General features: G+C 39.7%; 1 protein-coding gene and 1 long non-coding RNA gene across 5 annotated transcripts in view; one reads left to right on the top strand and one right to left on the bottom strand.

Moving 5' to 3' along the window:
- Positions 1-20,518, top strand: part of Larp4b (La ribonucleoprotein 4B) — a 60,477-nt gene that overhangs the window by 10,109 nt on the left and 29,850 nt on the right. Inside the window, exons 2-3 of one of the 4 annotated variants that reach the window (XM_048367444.1) lie at positions 11,363-11,482; positions 13,147-13,206. In XM_048367444.1, coding sequence (XP_048223401.1) covers positions 11,402-11,482; positions 13,147-13,206 — 141 coding nt within the window. In that variant the 5' untranslated portion in view covers positions 11,363-11,401. Of the gene's footprint in view, positions 1-11,362; positions 11,483-13,146; positions 13,207-16,164; positions 20,164-20,518 lie in introns of those variants that run through there. The other 3 variants (XM_048367443.1, XM_048367442.1, XM_048367441.1) reach the window with 3 other exon arrangements.
- LOC125366751 lies at positions 9,818-20,511 on the bottom strand. Its single transcript, XR_007213966.1, has 3 exons — positions 20,335-20,511; positions 18,275-18,283; positions 9,818-9,835 (listed from the first exon to the last, which is right to left on the bottom strand). It is a non-coding gene; the product is annotated as an uncharacterized LOC125366751 (long non-coding RNA).

The raw sequence follows: 20,518 nt of genomic DNA, 5'->3' as shown, positions 1-20,518 counted from the left end.
GGTTGTAATCTATTCTTGTAAGTTTTTCATGAACTCATATGAGATTGCAACTTTATAAAAGCTATGTAGATATTTTCACAGAGCCATTATATACTCCCAGATTGTATTCCTAGATCATTTAAGAGGGGCATAATTAAAGAGGAGACAAATAAATACTGGATTATTGAACTCCCTGTTTATAATTTAGTGTGCGCGCACATGTGTGTATGTAGACAGATTTTGTAAAAATACATATACTTACCAATTGTGTAGTAATAGTTGGCATTTACTAATACATAATTGTATTTGTTATACTTTCACACATCTGGCAGTGTGTGGTAGGTTTGTTTACATCAGCATCACTCCAGACCTGAGTAATGCCTTGTGCTAGATGGAACGCTGTGACATGGTGTTGCAACAGCCTCAGTGTCTCTAGGCAATAGAAATCTTTTAGCTCCATTATAATTTACACCACCACTTTGTATATGCTGCCATTGTTAACTTTAATGTCATTATGCAGCGTATGACTACACAACTCTAAGAAAATTAAGGGTTTTGTCATTTTTAGATAATCTCTTAACCTTATGGCAGTAGCAGTAGGTGGTCTAACATCCTTACTTTGTTGTTGTTTTTTTTATTTTTATTGTCAAACTGATGTACAGAGAGGTTACAGTTTCATACATTAGGCATTGGATACATTTCTTGTACTGTTTGTTACCTCCTCCCTCATTCCCCTTTGCCCCTCCCCCTTTTCCTTTCCCCCTATGAGTTGTTCAGTTCATTTACACCAAACAAAACATCCTTACTTTTTTACTAGACAACCTACAGTTTACAGTTCATCCTGGAGAAATGCTGTAAGAGATTCTTACACATTTTTTCCCCTGAAACAGGCAATTTTTAATACCCACAGTGCTAACACAAGGTCCATGTGCAGATTCAGGTGTTCAATATCTGCATCTTGGATTCATACTAATGCAAGAGGAGGTCAGAAAAAGTGACTTGTGCTGCACTTTTTCTGGCCCGTATTTGTTTCCTGTCTATCTAAACTGTTGCATGTGTCAGGAGTCTCAGTATAGCAACATAAAGCTTTCCTACAAAGTGAGAGGTGAACGTTAATTGCAGTATCTCCCACTCCTAACATATTTGACTTACAATTCAAGTGATAGGTTTTTTTCCTTTCATCTTTCAGAACATTGGTTGCACTGGTTGGGAATCTGAGGCCTGGGCATGTTTCCCTTCCATTATGTAATACAGGAAGAAGAAAAAATGGCACCTTTCCTTTTTGACTTCTTACTGTAAGCTCATTGCAAATAAAACACAATTCTTCCAAAAAGTTGACATCCTCTGCAGCACCGTGGATGCAAATGACACCATAAATACTCTAGCCAAATACGTGGGACACACACACAAGTCATCCTACCACTTGAGGTAGAGACGTGAGGATTGAAAGTTAGAAGCCAACCTGTACTATATACAGTGAAATCCTGTCTGAAAAAAGAAATTAAAAAAAGGGCAGTTCTAGCCTATTGAGTGAAGCTGACGGTATCCCACACCATAGCACCAGGAAAAGTCACTTTCTTAGAGCGAATAGGGTTTTACCATGCTTTAAAACAACCACAACCCTCGGTGCTGACGGTCCTCCCAGACCCTTGCACTTACTAGACAGGATCTGTACCACCAATTAGAATTTTAAGTGGTTGATTCTAATCCTCATAGTTCTCCTGAAGCTTATTACATTATTGATATGCATAGAATCTACAGACTTGGCATGTAATCTAAATGCCTATAAGTTGTAATCCAGTTTGTGAAATAGAGATATTATGCCTAGGACATGTATCTTTGAAAATAGTAAACCAAAATATAGTGTGCTTTTGAATTTTTAATTTTGAAACTCCTTTTTCCTGTCTCCTGTCTCTTTTATGTTAAAAAAATATTTCAGTATAGTGTTTGCCTTGTCTTTTGGAAAACCTGAAAGTGTCTGGAATTATAATGCTTACTATTTCAAGATTGTTTTTTGTTTGTTTTTGTTTTTTGTTTTTTTGGCCAGTCCTGGGCCTTGGACTCAGGGCCTGAGCACTGTCCTGGCTTCTCTTTGCTCAAGGCTAGCACTGTACCACTTGAGTCACAGCGCCACTTCTGGCCGTTTTCTGTATATGTGGTGCTGGGGAATCGAACCCAGGGCCTCATATATACGAGGCAAGCTCTCTTGCCACTAGGCCATATCCCCAGCCCTCAAGATTGTTTTTTTTTTTTTTTTTTGGCCAGTCCTGGGCCTTGGACTCAGGGCCTGAGCACTGTCCCTGGCTTCTTCCCGCTCAAGGCTAGCACTCTGCCACTTGAGCCACAGCGTTGCTTCTGGCCGTTTTCTGTATATGTGGTGCTGGGGAATCGAACCTAGGGCCTCGTGTATCCGAGGCAGGCACTCTTGCCACTAGGCTATATCCCCAGCCCCTCAAGATTGTTTTTTGATTCTGTGCTTAGACTCACTAGCTCTGACTTTGTGAGCAGTTTTTCAGAACTCCAGCAGAGTTTCACTAGGTTTGTCTGTCAGACCTGCTAATAATAGTTGTGCCTAGGTGCCTTTTAAGTATGTATTGTGTATCAGGCATTGTGCTATCTACATATGCATCCTGAAAGTCCTCATACTAGAAGTGAGGAAACAAGATGGGGTGCGTCCCTAGGGTCACGTGGGAAGCCATGCGTCCAGTCCATGATATATCTATAGATAGATAGATAGAGATGTAGATTTTTTTTTGGGGGGGGGGCCAGTCCAGGGGCTTGAACTCAGGGTCTGGGCACTGTCCCTGAGCTTCTTTTCACTCTGCCACTTGAGCCACAGCGCCACTTCTGGACTTTTCTATATATGTGGTGCTGAGGAATTGAACCCAGAACTTCATGTATATGAGGCGAGTAATTTACCACTAGGCCATATTCCCAGCCCCTCAAGTGTGCTTTTATACCTATACACTACTGCACTAAATCCAGAAAAATCTAAAATGAAATGGAAATGAAAAATTTACTCAAAGTAAATTTATCCTAACATAAATACTGTTTTTCCTCACATTAACCCATCATTTGGAGTGAGGTTTTTTACAGGGAATTACATCTTATTCTCTGTGTTACTATTTTAATTGCTAGGCAATTCTTCCCATGTTTATTGCCACACACGATATTACTAAACATATACTTAATTAGAGTCTGCTCTATTAGATACCCTTTAGAAGTGCAATGATGAATAGAATAAGGCATGTTTGTGCCGTCCCATTAATATAATTTTTTTGTGTTGTTGAGATGATGGTAATTTGGTGTACTATATTCCAATATATGAAGGATTTATAAGCGCATAAAATTTCCAACGCAGACTTTGGATGGAGGACGAGTAATGCCTTACTACCTGTGCTTATTTTGGTTTCGTTCTGAGTTTACGCCAGCAGGGTTTTAGTTGAGGTGTTGAGACGAGTCTCATTTAGGTAGGTCATTCCGAAACCATACGGTTCAATGAGGAAGGAAGAAGAAAAACTGCTTAAGAAGTGGGGGTAATAATTCTGTTCAGAGATGAGTGGTTTTGTTCAAGGCTAGCACTCTTAACACTTGAGCACAGAACCACGTTGGGCTTTTCTGTGTGTGTGGTGCTGAGGAATTGAACCCAAGGCTTCACGCATGCTAGGCAAGCACTGTACCACTAGGCCACATTGTCAGCCCCATGTATACAGTTGTTTTTTGTTTCGTTTTTTTTTTTGCCAGTCCTGGGCCTTGCACTCCGGGCCTGAGCACTGTCCCTGGCTTATTTTTGCTCAAGGCTAGCACTCTGCCACTTGAGCCACAGCGCCACCTCTGGCCATTTTCTATCTATGTGGTGCTGAGGAATCGAATCGAGAGCTTCATGTATATGAGGCGAGTTCTCTTGCCACTAGGCCATATTCCCAGCCCCCATGTATAAGGTTTTAAGAGATAAATTTGTGTGTTGTTCCAAGAGTACAGTTTATGCTCTAGAAACTGGAATTCATTTTGCTCCCTTAAGAGTAGAAACTTTATGTTCTAGTTCTGTTTCTTCACTTCTATTCCTAGGAACAAGAGTCCAGCCGTCAACTTGGGCAATGTGGGGTTAAAGCAGCTCTGAGTCCTTCTTCACCTCTAACATTGTCTCTCTTCTTTGTTGTTGTTGTTGTTGTTGTTTTTGTTTTTGGTTCCCACACCGGGAGTCAAACCCGGGCCACCTGGTATCTCACTTCTTAAGATGTTGAGTTCTGAATTTTCTCACCACCACCCTATCTAACACTTTGCAACTTCAGCATTTTCACCTGAAAAACTGCCCTAATAAGCCGGAAAGTACAATAGAGTGTTGCCTGGGTGAACACATAAGGTGAGGGGAACACAAACTTTTCCCATTCAGCAGAGTGAAGGGACACACTCTAAAGAGTGGATTTCTCAGCACTATCACTCTACCTTGAGCCATAGCTCCATTTCGGCTTTTTAGTAGTTAAATGAAGATAAGCATCTCATGGGCTTTTCTGCCTAGCCTGGCTCCGAACCGTGATCATCAGCTCTCAGCCTCCTGAGTAGCTCAGATTACAGACGAGCTACTGGCACCTGGTGACATACTGAATCTTAAAAAAACAAATAACTAGAATAACAGTTTTCCTGAAAGCAGCAGTCTGTTGCTGTAAATGTTTCCACTGTTCAAGCCTACAGATTCATTTGAGCAAGGTGTGTGGAAGGAACATATAATATGTCCTAAGATACTCAAAATTTTTGAATGAGTTAAGAATATGCATTTTAGATATTGTAGAACAGTGGCTGGCAGCTATAAGATAAACCATATCTTAACAAAGCAAAGGAATGAGGAATTATGATTCCTATTTTATTTTCCTCCCTCTCTCTCTCTCTCTCTCTCTCTCTCTCTCTCTCTCTCTCTCTCTCTCTCTCTCTCTCTCTCTCTCTCTCTCTTTTGCCAGTCCTGGGGCTTCAACTCAGGGGCCTGGGCCTGGGCACTGTCCCTGAGCTTCTTTTGCACAAGGCTAGCACTCTACCACTTGAGCTACAGCGTCACTTCTGGCCTTTTCTGTGTATGTGGTACTGGGAAATCGAACCCAGAGCTTCATGCATGCTAGGCAAGCACTCTGTCGCTAAGCCACATTCCCAGCTCCATTAGGTTACGTTTTAAAAGTATATCCCTGGCAATGATATATCTTTTTCTCTGTGTGCCACAGAGGTAAGGAGCCACAGGAAAGTGAATGGTGCCAATGTGATTGATGTTGTGATGACCCAAGAATGGTTGTGGGTGCTTGGACTAAGGACTGAGGGAAGTTGGAAGACTAAATTTAGAAGAATATCAAGCAGAATGTACAGAGGAGGGCAAAAACAGAGAATGGGGAATGGTCTGCATAATGGAGCGTTCCTGACTTCAGTGTGACATTTTAGATCCAAGAAAGGAGGTTTTACATTTGGCTACTATACAATAGGATTTTTGTCTCATTTAAAATATATGTTGTAAGACAGATCCAAGCACTTCTTCATATGTACATAAAATAATATATAGACTGAAAGGAACTCCAAAGGTAAGGAAACAGGGACCTCTTCTTAATTTGTCTTGCGTTTTTAGATGACTATGTTCTTTACCTCTTATGGGGTATGTGCATGCACATCTGAGGGAAGCTGGGAGAAGGGCACAGAATGAGTGGAAATCAGGGAAAGAGATAGAGCAGAGGGGCCCAAGAGCTGCACTGGACGTCGATGAAAGTGAACCAAGCAACTCAAGAGCAGTGATGGGAAGAAGGGAGGGAGGGAGGGAGGGAGGGAGGGAGGGAGGGAAGGAGGGAGGGAGGGGAGCAGATGATACTAGCCTAAAGGAAAGAAATGTACATATCATCACATGATCTGGAAGAAATAGTCTCATTATTAATGTTTGTAGAGTTCGTAAGCTTTGTAGATTAGAATGAGGGTGTTCATCATTGTGAAGGTTAAAATGTGTACTGTGAAATGTATGTAATTTCTTACTCTCAGTAAAGAAGAAAAGTAGAACATTTCAGAAAAAATGCATGATATAAATTCAATCCACGATGAAACAGTTATCAATAGATTTGTTTACATCCTCTACTGAGGTGCATTAATTTATCTCTCAGTACACCTCATTTTAATTTGGGTATTGAATCAGATCACTGCTCTTGTTGTCTAAAAGGAAGTACTTAGCCTGTCTTCCCATGCTAACACCATGATAGGCACATTGACAGAATGAAGACACACCGGGTACACTCCTGAGGTGGTATTCATTGGACTGATGGGCGAAGTGCCTACTCTACCTGCAGTCTCAGAGCACAGAGACTTGGGTATAATTCAGCCGTGAAGTTACCTGCTTTCTGGCCTTCATTCATTATTTCTGAACTCATTTCGTACTCTGCTAAATGGACATGAGACCTAGCAGGATTTATTGAGTACCTTGTGAAGCAGTTAGTCGTTGCATAATAGTAATTCAAATACTTCTTTGCCTTCGTAGGTTTTTGTTTCAGAGATAAGTTATTTACGTTTCCACACCACCCTTTTATACTAAGAAAAAAATGTAATGCCATTTGGGAGAAATGATATCTTTAATTTGGAAATTATCAAATTCTCAGATTATAATTTTCCTCATTAATGTTTTTAAATCAATTGAATTAAGCCAGGCGCATTTATAAAAGGCAGTTGTAATCGTTTATCACTTTTTGGTTATATGAATAATGCAATGAAAGTTTGTGTGCTAGATTTTATGTTAATACATGTTTTCACTTTTCTTGAATATGTGTCTAAGTGAAATTACTGCGTCATATGATAACTCTGCTTTACATTTTGAGAAGCTGCCAAACTGCTTCGAGTGTGGAAGCACAGAGTTTACATTTCTTTTTTTTTTTTTTTTTTTGCCAATCCTGGGGCTTGAACTCCGGGCCTGAGCACCGTCCCTGGCTTCTTTTTGCTCAAGGCCAGCACTCTGCCACTTGAGCCACAGCGCCACTTCTGGCCATTTTCTGTATATGTGGTGCTGGGGAATTGAACCCAGGGCTTCATGTATACGAGGCAAGCACTCTTGCCAGTAGGCCATATCCCCAGCCCCAGAGTTTGCATTTCTACCAACAAAATATTGTGGACTTCCTGGGTACCTCAGGCTGACCTTGACTGCACGAACCTCCTGAATAGCCCCTCAAATCATTGGGGCTCCAAGCACATGCAGCTATGCCCAGCTTATGTCTCTTCTAGAGAAGGCCTTTAAAACAACAACAGCAACAAACAAAATAACTACCACCTTGAATGAACATAGCAAAATCACTTCTGTAATGTTTATTATCTATTCAGTCTTTAGTATTTTTGTGTCCAAAATGTCATAAGTTTGATTTATTTGACTAAAGATCCAAACATAGTTCTCACATTACATTAGGTTATTTTGGTTAAAGCTTTCGTGTTTTATAGCAGTAAAAATGAGGTCATTTGTTTTGCCCTACATTTTGGACTTAACTGATAGCTTTTGCTTTGTGTTATTTAACAAGTACTTCCTCAGAATTGCCTTTAAATTGCAAGTCAGACCTAGAGGCATGATTAAATATAGTTCCTTTTTGGCAAGAATACCTCATAGATGGTCCTTTTTTTTTAATATCAAGACAAATATGCCTGGAGTTCCAATTTTAATGATATGACTGAAAAGTTGCTTCACTCAGTATCTGATCTACCATTTATAAAATTCCCAGCAGTAGATGTTGGGATATGTTTAAATTCTTTTATTTTTTGTCAATACTAGGATTTTAACTCAGGGCCTTAAACTTGCTAGGCTGATGCTCTGCCACTTGAACCATGCCTCCAAGTCTCTTTTGTGCTGGTTATCTTGAAGATAATGTCTTGAAGACAAAAGGCAAAACCAACCCCCCCAACTCTGAACTAACAAGCTGGACATGGTAATATACAATTTATAATACTCGGTACACAGGATGAGTAAAGAGTATTGTGGTCCAGACTAGCCCGAGCACAAATATGAGTCTCTCTCTCTCTCTCTCTCTCTCTCTCTCTCTCTCTCTCTCTCTCTCTCCCCCTCCCTCTTCTCCCCCCCCCCCCCCGTCTCTAACTCCCTCCCTTCCTTTTCTTTCTTTTTTTTGGGGGGGGGGGTCAGTCATGGGGCTTAAACTCAGGGCCTGGAGGTGGGCTTTTGTACTTCAAGACTAGCACTCTACCACTTTGAGCCACTGGACCACTTCTGGTTTTCTGGTGGTTAGTTGGAGATAAAGAGTCTCATAGGCTTTCTTGCCCAGGTTGGCTTCAACCCATGATCCTCAAGTCTCAGCCTCCTGAGTAGCTAGGATTATAGGCGTGAGCCACCAGCACCTGGCATAGAACCAGATATTCTTAAATTTGTGTCCTGAAGTTCATAACATTCTTTCAAGACTTTTTCTATTTTAATAACATTTTCACTATTGACTAATGTATTTCTTTAAATGAAGTCACATTTTTACTTAGTTTAGTAAGACATTGGTACTACGTACGCATAAATAGAAGATGCACATAAATACAAGGCTTAAAATTTAGCATGTTTGCCTTTATTTCCACATTAAAAAAAATCTAAAACTTAATTCCTTCCTTACCTTTCTTTTCTGATACTTTACATTTTCAGGTGTATCTTACAGCATTTGAATGTTTTATGCTTTTGTGATTGATTGTTTTTTAAGGTTCTTTAAAAAAATCTTTATTATTGTTTTTTGTTTATGTGGTATTAAGGAATTGAATGAACCCAGGGCTTCATGCATGCTAGGAAAGCACTCTACCATTAAGCCACATTCCCAACCTGATTGATACAGTTTTGACAATCGGAGATTGCCTTCGATCATCAGATTATTTCATTAGCAAGAGTTTTGATGATATTTTGTGTAACATTGAAAATGGGGAGAAGCAGCCTTACAGAAATGGGAAATATCTTTGGTTACCAACATTAAAAAGTTTTATTTTGAAATCCTATTTTTGGCCCTCTGTAATTATTTTCAGAAAAATCTGAAAATATATCTGGGTTAGAGTTGAGCTCTTGTTTGTGAAGTAGTGTAATGTGCAGTAAGAAAAAGAAATACCTTAAAAGGCAGATGTAGAAAGCCTCATGATAGAGAATTAGAAGAGTTATCCCTTTGTAAGTGATTTGGGGAAGGTAAAAGAGGTATTATATGTGAAGTTCCATATGTCTAAACATTGTAAAGTGGTTGTTTTTTTAAATTATTCTTTGTTTGTCTTGACAACTTTTGGCCTTGAACAAAATAAAACTAATGGAGCTAGTCAAAGCTATATATACAAATTTGGAATTCACCAAAAACTATATACTTGTTTTGATGTCTGAAATTCTGTTTTTCTGGAGTTTTGTAGTACTATGTATTTGATGAGGTGAAGTAGTTACAGTAGTCAACTCAATAGATCCATCATCTTGATTTGTTCCCTGCTTTTTGTGTGTACTAACAGCACCTAAAATCTTTCTTAGCAAATTTCTAGTAGTGTTCATGTTGCACTTTAAATGAGTAGGCTTATTTCTTAAACATATGTGTTTGGGTTTTTTTTGTTTTGTTTCGTTTTGGGTTTTTTGTTTGTTTGTTTGTTTGTTTTGGTGCTGGTTCTGGGGCTTGAATTGAGGGCCTGGGTGCTGTCCCTGAGCTTTTTGCTCAAGGCTAGCACCACAGACATAGCTTGGCTTAATTGGAGATAAGAGTCTCAGGCTAGCCTCAAACTGTGATCCTTAGATCTCAGCCTTCTAAGTAGCTAGGATACTAGGTGTGAACCATCCAGGCCTGCCTTGGCTTATATCTGAAATTTTGTGCCTTTTGACCCATGTTTTCCCCATCTCCCCTTCGTGTGTGTGTGTGTGTGTCTGCACCTGCACATGCAAATGCATATCAGTATTAAGACCTAAGCATTGAGCCTGGGTGCTATCAGATATTTTGGTTCAAGGCTAGTGCTCAACTTCTTGAGCCACAGTTCCACATCCAGCTTTTGGATGATTAATTGGACATAGGAGTCTCATAGGGCCAGCCTCTGTATAGCTAGGATTAAAAGTGTGCATACACATACCACAGTTTGTATATCCATCATCTATTGATGTTAACTTTGGCTTGTTTCATATCTTAAGCTGTGAAGAACCTGGGATAATGTTATAAGGGGTGATTTCATTCCTTTTAGGTGTATATCAAGAAATGGAGTTACTGAATGTATCACATAGTATAGCAGCCTCTTAAATTTTTGGAGAACCTCCTTTATGTATGTGAGTGCATGCGTGTTCTGGGGCTTGAGCTCCGGGTTTGGGCTCCATACATGAGCTTCTTTTGCTTAAGATTAGTACTCTACCACTTGAGCCACAGCTCCATTTTTTGCTCTTTTTTTTTTTTTTTTGTGATGAAGGCTTCATGTACTTTCCTGCCTAGGCTGGCTTTGAACTGCACTCCTTAGATCTCAGCCTCCTGAGTAGCTGAAATTACAGGCGTGAGCCACTGGCACCTGACTGAGGAAGCTTCTGTTTTTCAAAATGGTTGTACATTGTTGCCAGCAGTATATATGGGCTTCCCTTTGTCCTCCACAAGTGTGAGGTGGTATCTTGTTGCGGTTTTGATTTGTCTTTCCCTGGTAATTAGTGATGTCAAGCCAGGTACAGTGGTTTACCCTGTAACCCTAGCTACTTGTAAGGCAAGTAGATTGGGAGGACTGTAGTTGGGAGGAAGTGTAGGCAAAAAGTAATAAAGACTACATCCCAGCAAACAAAATTCGAACATGGTGACATACACCTGCCATTCTAGCTACTTAGAAAATATGAATTTGAGGTTCACAATCTGGGCCAGCCTGAGCAAAACCCCACCTAAAAATAACCAGAAGAAAAAGGACTGAGGGTGTGGCCCACGTAGTACAGCCCTGCCTAGGGAGTGTAACACTGAGTTCAAACCCAGTACAATAATAATAAAGTGATAATGAGACGCTAGTTCTTAGATAATGTCTACAATTTTTACATCTTGGGGAAAAATATCTACTCAGATAATTTGACTATTTTCAAAGTAGGTTTTGTTTTTTTTTATTGTATGGTAGAAATTCTTCATATATTTTAGATGTTAACCTCTTAATTATCTGAGTAGATTTTCTTCCATGGTTACTTTTTTCTTATGGGTGGTAATAGGGTTTGAACTTAGGGCCTTGTGCTTACTAGGCAGCACTTTACCACTTGGACCATGCCTCCCATCCTTGTTAGTAAGTTTTCCTGTGTTAGTATACTTGCACTGAGTTTTCCAATATCATCATTGCCACCAAATTGGTATGAAAAAGAAACTTAACTGAAGAACCAAATATTATTTCGAGAACTGGTGATGTGCTATACCCCTCAAATGAGCCATTTACTGTCTTTGTCATTTTGCAGCATCCTGAAGTTAGCATCCATCTTTTTCCAGTGGAGCCCATGACTTCTGATCAGGACACTAAAGTTGTGGCTGAACCGCAGGCGCAGCGAGTCCAAGAGGGCAAGGACAGCTCTCATCTGGTAGGTGTCATCGGAGGGAAGGGACAAGGCACCTCTTTCTCTTTCTGACAAAGTGTCTTTGGTCTTGCATATAAATAATACAGTTTCAGTGAGGTTCGTGGCTTATACACTCCAAACGCAAGACAGGTGCATAAGAGAAAAATGAACCTATGTGTTTAGTAAGGTATTTAATGTAACACAGGAGCCCTTAGAAATGAAGGCTCTGAGACAGAAGTGCATAGTTATGGAAAAGCATGTAGAGAAATAGGGGGCAGGATCTACTGGAAATAAACAGAGAGAACTAGGGCCTATTTCTGTTTTTCTTGGCATCTGTTTGTGACAGTCCTTTCCTTTGGGGGTTGAATAGAACCCACACTGGAATAAGGGACATAGGACCCATATTTGTGGTTGTGGTTTTTTTTTTTTTTTTTGGCCAGTCCTGGGCCTTGGACTCAGGGCCTGAGCACTGTCCCTGGCTTCTTCCCGCTCAAGGCTAGCACTCTGCCACTTGAGCCACAGCGCCCCTTCTGGCCGTTTTCTGTATATGTGGTGCTGGGGAATCGAACCTAGGGCCTCGTGTATCCGAGGCAGGCACTCTTGCCACTAGGCTATATCCCCAGCCCATAGGACCCATATTTAAGACAAAGACAACTAGGAGTTATGGTCCATGGTGAGAGAGAAAATAAAATTCTTATAGTTTCTGTTGTCTGATAAATTTGTTTTCTCAAATGCCTAGGTGTAGTATATGGGCTGCTATGTTTTGAAAGTTGTTGGTCTGAAAAAATATTTGAGCGCTTACTATGAACTTTAGGTCATAGGAAAAACAGGGTATCTGTAACTCCATAGACACGTTGAGAGCTTTGTGTTTTACTTTTTGGCAGTACTGGGGTTTGACCCAACCGTTGTATTGGCCAGGCAGATGTCTTACCACTGAGCCACAGCTCTAGCCTCTTGGAGCTGGTTATTTTTTTGATTAGTCTCACTTTCTGCCCTGGCATTGTCCTAGACTAGATCCACCACTTCTAGGCTTCCTTTTGTAGCTGGGATGACTAGTGCACACTTCATGGCACACATCATGCCCAGTTTCTTTCTGTTAAGGTGGAGTCTTGTGGAGTTTTCTGCTGTGGTTAGCCTGGAACTGAGATCTTCTGTCTACATTAGGCCGACAGGTATAGGCCACCATACTAGCTGTAGGTGGAGAAAGAAGTTTCACAAAGTTTTTCACCCAGGCTGGCCTTAAACTGTGTTCCTATGGATGTTACTCTTCCAAGGAGCTAGGTGGCTAAAGCTTTCTATTTAAAATCAAGAGCATGCAGTTACAAATTATGAATATTTCACTAAAATTGCAACCATTATAGTAAAGTATAATTGAAGAGTTAATTAAGCTTTTATTCATATTATCCATATTTAATTTTGGCTACCTTCATTTTATAATTTTATCCTGTCAAATAATAATAGTCAAAATTTCTAAATGGCTTTGTGAAAATGGAAATACTTGGGAATTAATTATTAGTTACAATTTCAAAATTATTGATTGTAAGTTTTCTATGTTCTTGTAAATACATTCATGCTTTTTTTCATGTAAAAATGTATTTTTCAATAATTTTTGTTTTGCTTAATGGCTGTGGTTGAGATTGTTTTCTTAACATTGTAGTTACAGTGTTTTGATGTTTTTAATTTTACAGATGAATGGTCCGATATCTCAAACCACTTCTCAAACAAGTTCCATCCCAGCTTTGAGTCAGGTAATTTACTTCCCATATGAATTATAGCTTAGATTCTTAGGTAGCTCCTTACTTAAAATAATGCTTATCGTGAAAAGGCTAGGAAGTGTAGATGTTTTTCAAAAGGAGAGAAGATCCATTCATTTATCACTGTGCCCGGGGTACAGTAAATGTCAGACTGTACTCTTCAGTGTTTAAAAGCACACAGTTCACAAATCATATATATATATATGTATGTATATATATATATAATTTTTAATCCTGCATTTCATCATTTGTATATATGAAGTAATTATCTTACAGCTTTTAAATAACTTACAGTAAGCACCATCTAAGGCTCCAAATAAGCATTTCATGTAGAAATTAATTGAGAGGTTGAATAATTTCATTTACTCTTTTTTGGCAGGAGAGAGGAATATTGGGGATTGAGCTCAGGGCCTTCTGTTTGCTGAGATAACGCTAATGCTTTACCACTTGAACCAAGTACCTATCTCTTTTCACCTACTCTTAATTATATATATATATATATATATATATATATATATATATATATAAAATGGAAGAATATCCAAACCCTTATAGTTCATCATTTTATTATTTATGTTAGATTGAAGGTATAGAATTTGATGCTAAGTTGTGCATTCGTCACTGTAATGTTGATATAGACATTTATTTTGAAGGAGTCCATAGATGGGATCTTATTGTATGTGGTCTTGAGCCTGGAATTATTTTACCTTAGTCCCCCTAATAGCTTGGATTTTAGGTATATACAAGTGGTCTGGTTTCAGAACATTTTCATTATATTTATCGGTTCATTTACAGTTCAACTCTCTACCTTCTCTAGCCTTGGGTAATCAGAACTATACTTTCTGTCTCCCTGTTTTCCTTTCTGTGTCCTGAATCTAGCTTAGTGCTTTATGTTTAATAGGCAGGCAGTTAATATTTTTCACTAAGGTTTGAGTTTTTATTCATTCAACAAATCTGAGTATAAGTGATAAAAACAGGTAATCTCTATTGAGATTGTTCACTAATGAACATGGGATTCACAAATATTACTACTAGTGCTAGTATAACCTGCAAGATTGTGTTACCAAATTTTATGTAAGCCTTTGATACAAAAATAAGTATAGAAAGCTGGGAATATGGCCTGGTGGTAAAGTGCTTGCCTTGTATACATGAAGCCCTGGGTTCGATTCCTTAGCACCATATATATTGAAAAAAGCCGTAAGTGGTTCTGCTCAAGAGGGTAGAGTGTTAGCTAGCCTTGAGCAAAAAGAGGCCGGGGACAGTGCTTAGGCCCTGAGTCCATGCCCCAGGACTGGCAACAAAAACAAAACAAATAAAAAAATAAGCATACATAGGAAATTAGGAGGCATTGAGATATAATTGTGTCTACAGAAGAAATAATCTTGTATTTCTTGAACTCAGGGCCTGTGCCCTCTCCCTGACCTTCTTTTGCTTAAGGCTAGCACTCTACCACTCCAGCCACAGTGCCACTTCTGGCCTTTTCTGAATAATTTATTGGAGGTAAGAGTCTCATGGACTTTCCTGCCCAGGCTGGCTTCAAGCTGTGATTCTCAGATCTCTGCCTCCTGAGTGAGTAGCTAGGATTACAGGTGTGAGTCACTGGCACTTGGCAGTAGTCTTCTATTTTGTCCCTAGCAAAGGAGTGTCTTTCTGAATGTTCTATCTAACCTTGATATAATAAGTGGCTTCAGTTTGAAGTATATTGAATTAAAAAGTTAACGTGCTAAATTTGCATTAATTTCTCTGCATTTGCAGACAGGAAAAATGATGAAACTCTGGAGCTTGCCAATATTTCAGAAACTGCAAGGAAAATAGAAAGGAGAGTGTTTATAGAGATGGGCAGAATACCAGAGACAAATGGAGAAAGAAAATGGCTAACTGAAGTGAAGTGAAGAAGGAACAAATGATTTCACCTTAAGTTATGACCTTAGCAAGAACAGCTCCAAGGGATGCTGTAAGCAAGAGCTAGATTTCAGTGGTCAACAATAGGAGAGTACCAGATATAGACAATGACATTGTGCCTAATACCTTGATTTGATGCTAAGATGAAGGATAGTACAACCAAGAAAGGGATTTGCTGGGTACTGGTGGCTCACATATAGAATCTGACTATTCAGGAGGCTGAGATCCAAGGATGGGGGTTCAAATGTCAGTCTGGGCAGGAAAGTTGGTGAGACTCTTAACTTTAACCACCAGAAAGCTGGAAGTGGAGCTATGGCTCAAATAGAGTGCCAGCCTTGAACAAAAAAGCCCAGGGTCAGCTCCCAGGCCCTGAGTTTAAGCCCCAGGATAACCCCCCCCCCACACACACACACACCAGGGCAAATAAAAAGGAAAAGAAAGGGATTAAGAAGGCTTTGAAGGTGTTGGGGGTAAAGAGACAGCTACTTTTGACAGTGAATCACTTCTTCTCTGTAGAAAAATATATTACCTAGTAACTTGACATTTATCAGTGGTGTTAAAAGTTACCTGTTAGGACTACAGATTCCATCTATAGCAAACACTCATGTCAGATGATTTTTGTGCTCATGCTAAATCCCATTTGAGGATTCCAGATTCTAAACCCTGCTGTACACTTTGGAGCCACGTTGCTTGATTCCCTTAGAGTAGCTACCTTGGCCTCAGGTATTTTCTGGTCTAATGGTTATTGCATTTAACATAAATGAACAAAGAAGGGAGGAGTGTGAATGTGATGTTTAAGTTTCAAGTAATTTGTTAAATTACCTCTGAGAAGGAAGACAGTGAGTTATGCCAGGTCTTTTCTAATCAAAATGTGTAACTAATAAGCTTAAATTGAAAATCTGACTCTCCTCTCTGCAGACAACTCAGTTAAACCTGAACTGTCAGAATATAATGTTTTAAAACTTCTTAACAGATAATGATTTTGGAAAAATAGATGCTTACCCTTTGCTTGTTTGGCTGGAGACACAGTTGCGTGGCAGAGCACTGGCTTGCATGAACAGGTCCTGGGTTTGTTTGATCCTGTTTCACTGAAACAAAATGGACAACAAACAAAAGTATGTCCTTTTGCCTACAGTTTTTGAATGAATACTTAGTAATAATTCATGTTGATTATTATAGGTCTAAGTCCTGAAGAATAGCAGTGTAGCAATCAGAAAGCTTAAATTTCTAGGAACATCCCCTTTACATATATTCTGTGTGCAAATGACATCTGCCTGCTTTCTTACACAATATTGATCTTTCAGGTTAACCATTCAGCAGTATAATATGCTTTTGGGAGCCTTCCTATTATGAGTACTAGTGGGTGTAGATTTTTTTTCTCTTGTTCTTTCCTTTTGTCTTAGTTATAATTTTCAAGCATCTGCAGAGCAGAGAGAATAATGCAGTGAACTCCAGTGTACCAATCATGAACTTGAGCAATTACCCACCCTCATATCGGGTATTCTTGTTCCATTGTTTCTTTCCCCAGCATATACGGTTATTTAGAATTTCATGTTTGTCTACATTTACTTTATTTTCTGAAATATTTAAAAGTAAATTCTAGATAACTTGTCATTTCATCACAAGCACTTTAACACGTATTTCTAACTGGCACCATTCCATTTGCATTCTTGACAAAATTAGGAATAATTCCTTAATACAGATATTATTTATTGAAGCTAGAAAATTTGTTACAAATATCTAGTTACAAACTAGTTACAAATACTATAAATATCTAATTTTTATTACAATTAGAAAAATAAGAAAAAATACTGTGTAGTTGTGTTTGGCTGCTATTTTGAACCTTCAGATTGCATGCACTACTTGGATTTCAGCACCAGGAGTATGGTAGTTGCCGGGCAGGGGCTCTGTTGTCGTTAGGATTCGCATTTGAGTGGCAGGAGCATGTGACTGCTATGCAAGGAGTTATTTTTGATATCTGGGTGTTGGCTTCTCTTCAGAAATCATAGCAAGTTAGTGTGAGACGTAATTGTAGAGTCTCAGAAAAGGACAAGCATTGTAATGTGAGTTTTTGAACTTGCAAACATGGGTTGTTGCTTCAGCAAAGAATTAAGTGACAATGAGAAAATGGGCCTGTTACAAAAATCTGTGGAGAAGAAGGAGTCGGAAAACAAGATAAGTAAAACTTTATCTTCATTATTTGATACCCTTGAAGGTGAGGAGCTTCACAGTGTTGAGAATGGGACCAGCAGAGCAGCTGCTGGTGTGAATATGTGGACTAGAATTTTTACAAGGCCTGGGCACAAACAAGATTATGGACGAAAGCAGTCATTGAATTTTGTTTCCTCTTCAACATCTAAGTTGTTCAATAGATATGGCAGTTTAGGTGAAAGTGACAGGAATTCAGATAGTTCTGTTCTTGAGCAGAATTCCGAGAGTGTCGGTGGCACGAATGGTGACAGACAGGCTTATTCTGAAGAGGACCGGTCTCTCTCCCGTGTGCCGGTATGTTCTCACCAGGCCCCTCCGAGCTGTTACACGGCCACTTGTAACAACTCTTTAATAGAGAAAGAAAGCGTGGTAAATGCTCAGATCAGTAGTTTTAATGATGATAACTCTTTCGATGCATCCACTCGGGAGTTGCAAGATGAAAGCCCGATTTATGTGGGTAACCAACAATGTAAGAAATCACGAGAGAGCACCTTTTATAGCATTTGTGTTATAGACCCCGAGTGCCTGACTGTGGAGGAAGGACTGCACCCTCCCATCCACGGAGCAGCTGCAGGAGAAGAATGTCATTCAGCTGTTACCTCTGAAGTTTGCGGTGTGGACTGGCCTGTAGATAGCGGGAAGGAATGTGCAGTCTCTCAGGCCTTCTCAGCAGCAGCAGCGCCAAAGTTGCAGCAGAATAAACCGTCACCTCCACACATGTTGGACCCAACTGAAACAGAAGTAGTCAGTGAAAAACCTGAACCTAATTCTGAGCTTTTAATTGACAGTAATCCGTTTTGTGAAGCAAACATTGATAACTTGCAAGCTGAGTCCTTAAAGGCAGAAGCTTATACCAAATTTCCTAAAGATTACACAGAAAGTAGTACATTGCATAATATTGGCCTACTCCCTGAGTTAACTGTTAACACCACTAGTGACTCACTAAAACGTGTGTGTGCTGTTACCAGAGGAAGGGTAAGCCATGCTTCTGGGATAGGAAGTCAGATAGATGATTCACCTGCTCCTTTACCTAGTGACGCTTCATGTGTTAAGGAGAATGATGAAACTGAAGCTGTGTCAGTAAACTCTAAGAGAGAAGGAGAAAATAGCCCTACAAAACCAATGCAAAACAAGGATGATTTCCACCACAATGTTATCCTTTCCTTTGGTCTAGATAGGATTGATTTAAACCCCAAAAGATATAACTCTTCAGAGAGTTTCGGAGACGATTGTCATGCTCATTTCGGAGAGGTCACCCTGAGCAGACTTGATCCTGCACCCCTGTCAGGGCTGGCTCTAACAAAGGAACAACTCTCAGGGGATGGCAGCCTGGAAACCGAAAGTGCCCAGCTGGCACACAGAGGTAAACTATCCTTCCAGCAGCCTGAAAATTGTTCTTCTTGCCAAGATGAAGACAGAATGAGCATTTTAGAGGCTGAGGATCATAGCAAGAGGGCGGCTGAGTTGAAATCTTGGTGTCACGAAGATCCATGTGTAGATAGTGGGACAGACAAGGCTCAGACACAGGCTTGTGATTTAACTCATGTGGAATGTAAATCAGACACTACTAAAGGGGTGGGCCAGAAGGTAGACACCGCAAAACTTGAAATTTCACAAGCACTGTCGCCAGATAACAAGTCTCATGATCATTCCAGATCTCATCCGGGTATCTTTACATCTTCTTCTGTTTTCGTCTATAACGGTAAAGAAGAAAGAGAAATAGACCAGAGTGAAGAAATAGAAGATGAAACATGTGTGAAGAGTCCGATCATTGTGTTACATGACCAACTCAGTGGTCCTCATAAGTTGGAAAATGCTGGAAAGGAATCACAAATAGCTAATTACAGAAAGATAAGTAAAGAGGACATAGAAAACATCAAGTCAGATTCTGCAAAAACCTTTCACTGGGAAACACCTTGTATTAGTTCAAGCATAACAAGTCCTGATTTTGAAACTAGCCAAATAGAAAATAATTATGAAGAACATGAAATGAATAACTACAAAGATAAAGATCTTAAAAGTATACTACCTTTAAGCCAAAGTTCAATTTCATTTATACAGAAGTCAGAAATAGTAGAGAACTATATTAATAATGGTGAAAACACAAAACCGAAGCCAGAGATTTCTGGTACCTTTGATAATAATGCATCAGAATTGAGTAAAGCAAAACTAACGTGTAAAGACGAGATCAGTCCTAACAGCTGCTTATGTCCATGTGGGACAAGTGGACAGGCGTCCCATTTCAGAGAGAGAAATGCCAGGTCTGCTGTGGAAGAGTCTACTTTAAATGGTGAAATGCATTTTGTGGGAAATCCAGAAATGACTGTTGAAAATCTAGAGCTATGCAGCATTTCTAATGGGCTTCCTTGTTTGGTTGATGTTGATCCAGTCACTCTTGACGATGCATCCCAGTTAATTCCTGCCATTCCAGTTGAGAGCAAAGAAATTATAGTATCAAATAATGACCATGTTGCTTTGCTCACAGAAGATATCCCAACTATATCGGAAAAGCCTTCAGAAGTGGATTGTCAGAGTTTTCCAGAGGATTTCTCCCAGTTTTCGAATGAATATTCCTATTACCAGACAGGAGGGTTAGCAACTCAGATTCTGTTTCCTGAAGGACTGCCTGAAGGTTGTGGTAGCCATCCAGTGGGCTCTCTGTGGACTCACACAATCACAAACGATGTGTTGGAAGATGAGCAGATGCTTAGTCAGGATCTTTACCATAAGCCACAAGTCTTAGAAAGCACTTCATTTTCGTTGGAGCAGAACCCTTATCAGCTGCCAGTGTCAGAAGATGGTGTTGTGTGGGGATGGCAAAGCAGAGGTGGACAGTTAGTAAGTATGTTGTATCATCAGTGTTTATTGCTGCACTATAATAGGGTAGCTTTACCTTTTGGTTTCTATTTACTTAAAATTAATGTTTTATTGACACTTTGAATGTTTATTGCAAGTCTATGAGGTTACTGTAGCATCAACTTAACCATTTCCAACTTGGAGCATATAAACTGTGTTTTATTTAATCCAGTGTGTGTGTGTGTGTGTGTGTGTGTGTGTGTGTGCGCGCGCTCTTTGTATAGGATTAAAGCCTGTCATTAATAACCACAGCACAGTGTTGATCAGACCGTTCTCTGTAGATGTTGCCCCTTTTCTGTCTTCCTTTCGTTGGTGCAGTTGGAGCCCTTTCCAGAGG

Source organism: Perognathus longimembris, chromosome 18 (genome assembly GCF_023159225.1).
Source record: "Perognathus longimembris pacificus isolate PPM17 chromosome 18, ASM2315922v1, whole genome shotgun sequence".
NCBI lineage: Eukaryota > Metazoa > Chordata > Mammalia > Rodentia > Heteromyidae > Perognathus > Perognathus longimembris.
The sequence above is the reverse complement of the archived record's forward strand: the minus strand, read 5'-3'. Positions and strand labels throughout refer to the sequence as shown.